The sequence below is a fragment of the Cervus elaphus genome, chromosome 11 (genome assembly GCF_910594005.1).
Source record: "Cervus elaphus chromosome 11, mCerEla1.1, whole genome shotgun sequence".
NCBI classification, from domain to species: domain Eukaryota; kingdom Metazoa; phylum Chordata; class Mammalia; order Artiodactyla; family Cervidae; genus Cervus; species Cervus elaphus.
The window spans coordinates 1,224,949-1,233,468 of NC_057825.1; the positions used below are offsets into that span (position 1 = coordinate 1,224,949).

Here is an 8,520-nt window from a genome sequence, read left to right on the forward strand (position 1 = left end):
GCGGGGCTGGCTTCTGCTGAGGCCTCTCCCCCAGGCTGGTAGATGCCGCCTTCCTGCTGTGTCCTCATGGGGTCCTTACCTTGGACTCTCTGGGTCCTAACCTGCTCTGATAAGCACACCAGTCTGACGGGATGAGGGCCCATCCCCGTTTAATTTAGTTACCCCTTTAAAGAAGGCTGAGCACCAAAGAAAGCTTTCAAACTGTGGTGCTGGAGAAAATTCTTGAGAGTCCCTTGGACTGCAAGATCAAACCAGTCAAACCCAAAGGAAATCAACCCTGAATATTCACTGGAAGGACTGATGCTGAAGCTGAAACTCCAATACTTTAGCAACCTGGTGTGAAGAGCTGACTCATTGGAAAAGACCCTGATGCTGGGAAAGATTGAGGGCAAGAGGAAAAGGGGGATGACACAGGATGGGATGGGTGGATGGCATCACCAACTCATTGAACATGAGTTTGAGCAAACTCTGGGAGATGGTGAAGGACAGGGAGGCCCAGCATGCTACTGTCCATGGTGTTGCAACGAGTCGGACACGACTGAGCGACGGATAACAACCCCTCTAAAGGCCAGGTCTCTAGATGGAGTCACATCCTGAGGTCCTGGGAAAGGGCTGCACACTGTGAGCCTGGGGGAGACAATTCAGCCACAGCAGTGGCCTCACCCGTGTGCCGTTGCAGCTCGCATCTTCTTCTGTGATGTCTCACACAGGCCCTTTTCCTTTCCGCTCACTCTCGGTGTTCAGTTCCATCTGAAACTCCAAGTTCATCCTCTGCCCCCCCTGAGCCCAGGTCTTACCCTCAGGAAGGACCTGCCATGGGCACGGTCTACTCCTTCGCTGCCCCTCTTCTCCCTGGGGTGATGCAGAGCCTGTTCCCCGATACTGGTTCGCCTCTCCTCAGATAGAGAACCCAAGCTTTAGGGGGACACATGCTGCCTGGAGCAAGGCCGCCCTCCTAGGGGCCTTTGCACTAGGTGTCTCTCCTGACTTAGTTCTAGCCCATGGAGTGAACGCAGGAGTGGTGAATCACTCTCCTCTCCCTTTCTCCTTCCTCTTCACAGGGATGAAGACATGATGGCTGGAGCTGGTACAGCTGCTTGGCACCATGAGATAGATTTGGAATGGGGGCCCTTACAGCATAGAGCACAGTAAAAGGAGCCTGGGTTCCTGACTCCCTGCTGGCCCCAGGCCACCCACTTGGACTTCTACACGAAAGAAAACGCAAACTCTAGCTGACTTATACCATGGATACCATTTTGCTTTCCTACACACAGATTCCTTGGTACACATAAGTGTGCAATAGATGTTCTTTTGAGTGATGGGCCAGGCCAGCAGGGCGGGGCTGGGCCTGGAGCATCGAGGCCCTGGGAGGTGCACCTTCAGTGTTCCGGAGGAGCCTGCTGGAAAGGACGGCTCTGCCCAGGTTTTGGGTCATCTCTTCCGTTCCCTCTCCCTCTGTGGGCCGTGGCTGAGCTGGACAATCCTGCCCACTCAGGAGCCTTCCTCTGTGTGGACAGAGCTCCAGTCAGCTGGCTCTGGTTCCCTGCACCCCTCACTTCCTCCTCCCCCCAGAGAAAAGTGACTTAATCTGACAGGTGGGTTGGAATGGTAGGCAGCTGGGCATGGTCACTTCCTGCCCTCCTCTCCTGAGAGCCAGATGCTGTTTGGCTGCACACACCTGCTCTGTGCCCCCCCCCCACCCCCCGCCCCCCGCCCACGTGGAGAGCATGTGCGGCCCCCCAGATGTCTAATTCTGGGGTTCAGATTCAGAACTGCCCTGGTGCCTCCTTCCGTCAGCGGTGTGGTTCCAAGGAGATGTTTCTGTCATCTTCTTACTGCTCTGACTTGTTCCCTGACTGCTTTAGAACTTGGGTGGGAAACAGGACAAGGTGTTTATTAGTTCCCCAGCCCCCGGGGGGAACATCGTCTCTGACTGGCGTGGGTGGGGGATGCAGGGGCCAGAAAGGGAGTGGCAGTGGCAGAGTACAGAAGCCCCTCCCTGCTCCAGGGCTGCCCCCAAAGGCATGCTGTGTCCACCTGCAGGAGGACAGCCACCCCAGGAACGGAGGCTCCTGGCTTGAGCTCCCGGGCGGTCAGGCTGGGCAGGAGCAGTCTGCACAGGTTCAACAGACCTGGTCATGCCTGTGTGCGGGGGCCACGGGTGTGGGGAGGGCCAACCTGGGGTACAGAGGTGCCGAGGGCTGTGTTCTAGACCTGTCTGGCCCCAGGTCTCCGGTGCCCCGGCTGGAGCACTCCTAGCTACGCCGATCTGTAGGAAGCAGAGAAGACAGCTAGAACCACACCTCAAAGCTGGTCCCAGTCCCTGTGCCCATTTTCTGGAGGCAAAAACTGAGGCTTGGAACAGGAGGGGTGCAGGCAGTGGAGGCCAGACCTGAGATCAGCCAGCCTGCTGTCCGATGCAGGGCCTTTCCATCCAGCCTCTCTTCTTGGGGTGTCTGCCCTCCTCGCTCTGCACTCACTCCACCAGGGCCACCCACCCCCTCCTGCGTCGTCCTCCTGCACACGGGCCCTCTCCTTCCCGTCCGTGCCCCTCGTGTGCATGTCAAGGGGACAGGCCTGTGCAGCCTACACCATGGGCCTGGGCTTGCTGCCTCCAGCTCCGGGCACTGGCGCCTCGGTTCTGCGTCCCGCTGCCCTGGGGACTCTCACCTGTGTGCATGTCTCTGGGGAGCTGCCCTGTCTCCAGGAAGAGCCAGAGGTTGCTGCATTTCTGCGACTCTACGCGGGTCACCCAGTAGCTGGCCACTGAGCCTGCGACTGGGGAGCAGGGGTCAGGGGTCAGTGGGACGGGCATGCCCAGAACCACAGCCACCCACCCCGAGTGGGAACCCACTTCTGCTGAAGAGCCAGCGGCAACTGGGGTGCATTTCAGGGGTCGCAGGCTGGAGTACCCACCCACAGCCACCAGCACCTTCCACTGAAAGGGGAATGGAAGCCTCCTCTGGACCAGCATCTGCAGGCCGAAGGTCGCACCGGTACCTGCCAAGAGCCACGGTCCCCATCAGCCAGCTTGTCCTCGGGGCTGGCCAGGGGACCACCGCGGCAGAGCCGGCTGGTGACCTGGCGCCACTTGCTGGGGAGTCAGGGTTTGACCTCACACCCCGGACCCAGCCTACCTGTGACAAAGGTGGAAACGCCCTTCACGAAAGCGTTCGACTGGCACGCGGCGTATTCACCTAGTCCCTGGGATGGAAAAGGGGTTGAAGTCTCAGTTCCCTGCCCCTCCTGCCCCTCTCCAGGGCGCACTCCGGCCCCGGGGGAGGGGACCACTCATCGTGAGGCCCTGGCGGCCCAGACACTCCGCGCCTGCCCCCGTGCCCGCCCAGGCGGGAGGCCTCCACCGCCACCGCAAGAGCGTCCCACGCCTCTGTCCCTCTTCGCTTCCCTGATGAAAGTACTCCCACCAAGGCCCCGCCCCGCTCAGGTCAGCTTCTGAGGTCGGGGCCCGCGTCCAGGCCGGCCTTCTCACCGGGTGCTTGCTGGCCACGGCGTCGTCCACCCGGGACAGGCCCAGGTTCACCATGGCTGGCGCGGCGCGGGGAACCGGCTGGCTGACCTACACCAGGCCGGCGGAGGGCGGGGCCGGATGGGGAGGGGCGGGGCCTGTGCGGGGCCGGATGGGCGGGGCGGGGCCTGTGCGGGGCCGGAGCGGAGGGGGCGGGGCCGGACAGAGGGAGAGCCGGATGGGGAGGGGCGGGGCCTGCTCCGACCGGAGCAGAGGGGGCGGGCCTGTGCGCGCTCCAGGAGCCGGGCTCAGATGTGCGGTGGACGCAGGCGGGTGGCGCCTGGCCTAGGTCGCCTGCCTTGTCTCCAAGCTGTTAGAGACTTGATTACTGTTAGTAGTTTGTTAGGGTGGGCTTTGCGTAAAGGATTACCTGTACTGAAGACGACCACGGGATACGGGGTGGCGCATCTAAAAACGGCTTAGTGGGTTAACTCCCCAAACACTGTGAGCCTGTACTTGGTGTTAGTCCTGTCCTCGGAGCCGCGGGTCCCGCCGAGGAGTCAGAGCCCCTACCCCTCGTAGTGCAGACAGGTAAACAGACGTGGGGGGAGGTCAGGAAGACAAAATGGGGGCGGGGATGCAGAGGGTCAAGCGGAGGACCCTCAACCACGTGGGACTGAGCCCTGGCTTACTTGATAAGCTTCAGGGGGCCCAAGTGGCTGGATCGGAGGGTCAGGCAAGGGTTGGGCTGTAAGTTAGGGTCTCCGGCCACAGCCTTCTGTGACTTGAAGCCTGGTGGGAGCTTCAGTTCTTCTGATTGCACTGGGAGGGCCCGGGCAAGTATGTCAGCATGGTGGACACGTGGCCTTCCTGCTTGGTTGGGAGCCAGCCCTCCAGGAGAGCATCTGCTAAGGTTTAAAGGGTGCTTCAGCGATGGAGCAGGCAGGGGTGCTGTGGGCTGCATTTGGAGGCTGCACTGATAGGCTCTGGCACTGGGTTGGTGGTGCCGGTGAAAGATTGCCGTGGTGAGTCGTGTGCTACGCTTGGATTCGTGACCTCCAGAGGAGAGGATTTCGATCCAGGGCCAGAGACAAGGCTTGACTACTCGGAGCTTTTTGTGTAGCAAAGTTTTATTAAAGTGTAGTAGACATACACTCTTGACAAGAGAATTCCAGAAAAGCATCTGTTTCTGCTTTATTGACTATGCCAAAGCCTTTGACTGTGTGGATCACAATAAACTGTGGAAAATTCTGAAAGAGATGGGAATACCAGGCCACCTGATCTGCCTCTTGAGAAACCTGTATGCAGGTCAGGAGGCAACAGTTAGAACTGTTGGTGGTCAGGGTTCCCACCTGACCATCAGCCTCCCAGACGCCTGATGGGAGAAAACGACAGTGAAAGACAAAAACATCATCCCAACCTTCACATTATCCTTGTTCATTATTTTTTCAAGCGGGATTTCCTGAAAAAACACCTGGGAGATGAAGACTAGGTGAGTGAGACAGCAGAAAAAAGCAGATGCTAGAAGCAGACCCATTGAGTTTCCCTGGTGGCTTAGTCGGTAAAGAGACCGCCCAAAATGCAGGAGACCCAGGTTCAATCCCTGTTTTGGAAAGATCCCCTGGAGAAGCAAATAGCAACCCACTCCAGTATTCTTGTCTGGAAAATCCCGTGGGGAGAGGAACCTGGCAGGCTATGGTCCATGGGGTCACAGAGTCGGACATGACTTAGCAACTAAACCACCATACCACCATTCCCCTCATGAGGCTCCACCCTCATGACCTAATCACCTCCCAAAGGCCCCACCCCTCAGTCCCATCACATCAGGGCTTAGGGTGTCAGCTGCAATTCAGGTGACCTGGGTTCAATCCCTGGCTCGGGAAGACCACCTGGAAAAGGGAACAGCTACCCACTCCAGTATTCTGGCCTGGAGAATCCCATGGACTATACCGACTCTGGGTCGCAAAGAGTCGGGCATGACTGAGTGACTTTCAGATGTATAGGTCCAATGACTACCCTGGTAACGGTAGAGAATCTGCCTACAGTGCAGGAAACCCAGGTTGGATCTCTGAATCAGGAAGATCAACTGGAGAAGGGAGTAGAACCCATTCCAGTAATCTGGCCTGGAGGATTCCATGGACTGTATAGTCCATTGGGTCTCAAAGAGTTGGACTGGACTTTCACTTTATGACTTTTTAAAAAAAATTTTAATTATTTTATTGAAATATAGTTTATTTACAGTGTTATGTTAATTCTGCTATACAGAAAGTGATTCAGTTTTATATATATATGTGTGTGTATCAGTTCAGTTCAGTCGCTCAGTCGTGTCTGACTCGTTGCGACCCAATGGACTGCAGCACACCAGGCCTCCCTGTCCATCACCAGTTCCTAGAGATTACTCAAACTCATGTCCATCGAGTTGGTGATGCCATTCAGCCATCTCATCCTCTGTTGTCCCCTTCTCCTCCTGCCTTCAATCTTTCCCAGCATCAGGGTCTTTTCCAATGAGTCAGTTCTTCACATCAGGTGGCCAAAGAATTAGAACTTCTTATATATATATATATAATATATATATACATACTTTTTTAATTTAAACTTTTTATTTTATATTGAGGTATAGCCAATTAACAATATCATGATGGTTTCAGGTGAACGGGGGGACTCAGCCCTACACATGTACCGTGCTCCCCCAAACCCGGCCCCACCCAGGCGGCCACATGATACTGAGCAGAGTCCCCTGTGCTTCACAACAGGACCTTGTTGGTTACCGTTGGTTCAGGACTTGAGTTGGGGGGAGGGTACTCAGACACTCAGACTACAGCAGAGGCTGTGGAAATAGCTAAGATTACTCTGCTTCACGAGGTGAGAACCATATTTGAAACTGTATTGCATTTTCACAAAACATTATAAACTCTAAAGATGAAACTATAAAAAAAGGCAATTGAATATCTGTGTAAAACAAGATAGTGACAATTTTTTAAAATACATATTTATTTTAATTGGAGGCTAATTACTTTACAATATTGTAGTGGTTTTGCCAAATGTTGACATGAATCCGCCACGGGTGTACATGTGTTCCCCATCCTGAACCCCGCTCCCACCTCCCTCCCCATCCCATCCCTCAGGGTCATCCCAGTGCACCAGCCCTGAGCACCCTGTCTCATGCATCAAACCTGGACTGGCGATCTATTTCACATTTGATAATATACATGTTTCAGTGCCATTCTCCCAAATCATCCCACCCTCGCCCTCTCCCACCGAGTCCAAAAGGCTGTTCTATACATCTGTGTCTCTTTTGCTGAGTGGCCATTATTAAAACTAAATCTCTGCATAGTCCTGCAAAAAAAAAAAAAAAATGCAACCACACAAATCATGAAAAATAGAAACCTCGTATTTCTTGTAAGTAAAAAACCCCAAAGTCCCCAAAGGTCTCTCTCGTGCCTCTGTCTTAAGACTTCCTGGAGAACTAAGAAGGATTGTGGAGAGGAGAGGAGATGGACAAGTGCCCTAAGACTGAGCTGAAATAGGTCCAGAACTCCAACAAGGGATGCAGACCAGCCGCCAAGACGGGACCACAGGGCAGCTTGGGGCTCAGCGGCGACTTCAGAAAGGCATCACTTTTGGGAAGGAGGAGCGTTAGAAAGGGCAAGGGTGCCTTTCCACACTGGGTAGTGGAGTAAAATAAACACCTGTAAATGTAGGATCCTTCAAGACAAAAGAGAGCCAAACTTCACACACACACCAGTACCCAAATGCCACCCATTAAAGAGAGTCCATTAAGGAGACGTTCTATACAGTCAGCAAAAATAAGACTGGGAGCTGACCGTAGCTCAGGTCATGAACTCCTAATTGCAAAATTCAGACTTATATTGGAGAAACTAGGCAAAACCACTAGACCATTCAGGTATGACCTAAGTCAAATCCCTTATGGTTGTACAGGGGAAATGACAAATAGATTCAAGGGATTAAATCTGATAGAGTGTCTGAAGAACTGTGGATGAAAGTTCATGACATTGTACAAGAGGCAGTGTCAAGACCATCCCCAAGAAAAACTAATGAAAAAAGGCAAAATGGTTGTCTGAGGAGGCCTTTCAAATAGCTGGGAAAAGAAGAGAAGCTAAAGGCAAAGGAGAAAAGGAAAGATATACCCATCTGAATGCAGAGTTCCTAAGAATAGAAAGGAGAGATAAGAAAGCCTTCCTCAGAGATCAATGCAAAGAAATAGAGAAAAACAATAGAATGGGAAAAACTAGAGATCTCTTCAAGAAAATCAGAGAAACCAAAAGAACATTTCATGCAAAGATGGGCTCAATAAAGGACAGGAATGCTATGGACCTAACAGAAGCAGAAGATATTAAGAAGAGGTGGCAAGAATACGCAGAAGAACTATACAAAAAAGATTTTAATGACCCAGATAACCACGACGGTGTGATCACTCACCTAGAGCCAGACATCCTGGAATTTGAAGTCAAGTGGTCCTTAGGAAACATCACTAAGAACAAAGCTAGTGGAGATGATGGAATTTCAGTTGAGCTATTTCAAATCCTAAAAGATGATGCTGTGAAAGTGTTGCACTCAATATGAGAGCAAAGTTGGAAAATTTTCAGTGGCCACAGGACTGGAAAGCTCAGTTTTCATTCCAATCCCAAAGAAAGGCAATCCCAAAGAATGCTCAAACTACTGCACAATTGCACTCATCTCACACACTAGCAAAGTAGTGCTCAAAATTCTCCAAGCTAGGCTTCAACAGCATGTGAACTGAGAACTTTCAGATGTTCAAGCGGAATTTAGAAAAGGCAGAGGAAGCAGAGATCAACTTGCCAACATCCATTGGATCACAGAAAAGGCAAGAGAGTTCCCAGAAAATCATCTACTTCTGCTTTATTGACTACACCAAAGCCTTTGTGTGGATCGCAACAAACTGTGGACAATTCTTAAAGAGATGGGAATACCAGACCACCTTACCTGCCTCCTGAGAAATCTGTATGCAGGTCAAGAAGCAACAGTTAGAGTCAGATATGGAACAACAGACTGGTTCCAAATTGGGAAAGGAG

The 8,520-nt window shown here is 52.9% G+C and overlaps 1 protein-coding gene across 3 annotated transcripts; it reads right to left on the reverse strand.

Moving 5' to 3' along the window:
- Positions 1 to 1,233: 1,233 nt before the first annotated feature.
- Positions 1,234 to 3,634, reverse strand: TMEM141 (transmembrane protein 141). Of its 3 annotated transcripts, none has more exons than XM_043916293.1 (5): positions 3,491 to 3,633; positions 3,138 to 3,204; positions 2,917 to 3,000; positions 2,671 to 2,778; positions 1,234 to 1,505 (listed from the first exon to the last, which is right to left on the reverse strand). In XM_043916293.1, exons 1-5 carry the CDS (start codon positions 3,542 to 3,544, stop codon positions 1,492 to 1,494), a joined length of 327 nt encoding a protein of 108 aa, XP_043772228.1. In that variant the 5' UTR covers positions 3,545 to 3,633; the 3' UTR covers positions 1,234 to 1,491. The 3 variants fall into 3 exon arrangements, 2 of the variants coding, with proteins under 2 accessions (XP_043772228.1, XP_043772226.1); XR_006343285.1 differs by lacking the exon at positions 1,234 to 1,505 and adding an exon at positions 1,874 to 2,269 and having other exon boundaries at positions 2,855 to 3,000; positions 3,491 to 3,634; XM_043916291.1 differs by lacking the exon at positions 1,234 to 1,505 and adding an exon at positions 1,874 to 2,269 and having other exon boundaries at positions 3,491 to 3,632.
- Positions 3,635 to 8,520: the final 4,886 nt, after the last annotated feature.

What these genes read in the sequence shown, in the direction of transcription:
- TMEM141 (XM_043916293.1), bottom strand. Translation starts at nt 3,544, where the DNA reads ATGGTGAACCTGGGCCTGTCCCGGGTGGACGACGCCGTGGCCAGCAAG. An exon ending in CCGTGGCCAGCAAGCACCCG is followed by an intron (nt 3,205 to 3,490) that starts GTGAGAAGGCCG and finishes TTTCCATCCCAG; the next exon opens with GGACTAGGTGAATACGCCGC. An exon ending in GAAGGTGCTGGTGGCTGTGG is followed by an intron (nt 2,779 to 2,916) that starts GTGGGTACTCCA and finishes CCTGCTCCCCAG; the next exon opens with TCGCAGGCTCAGTGGCCAGC.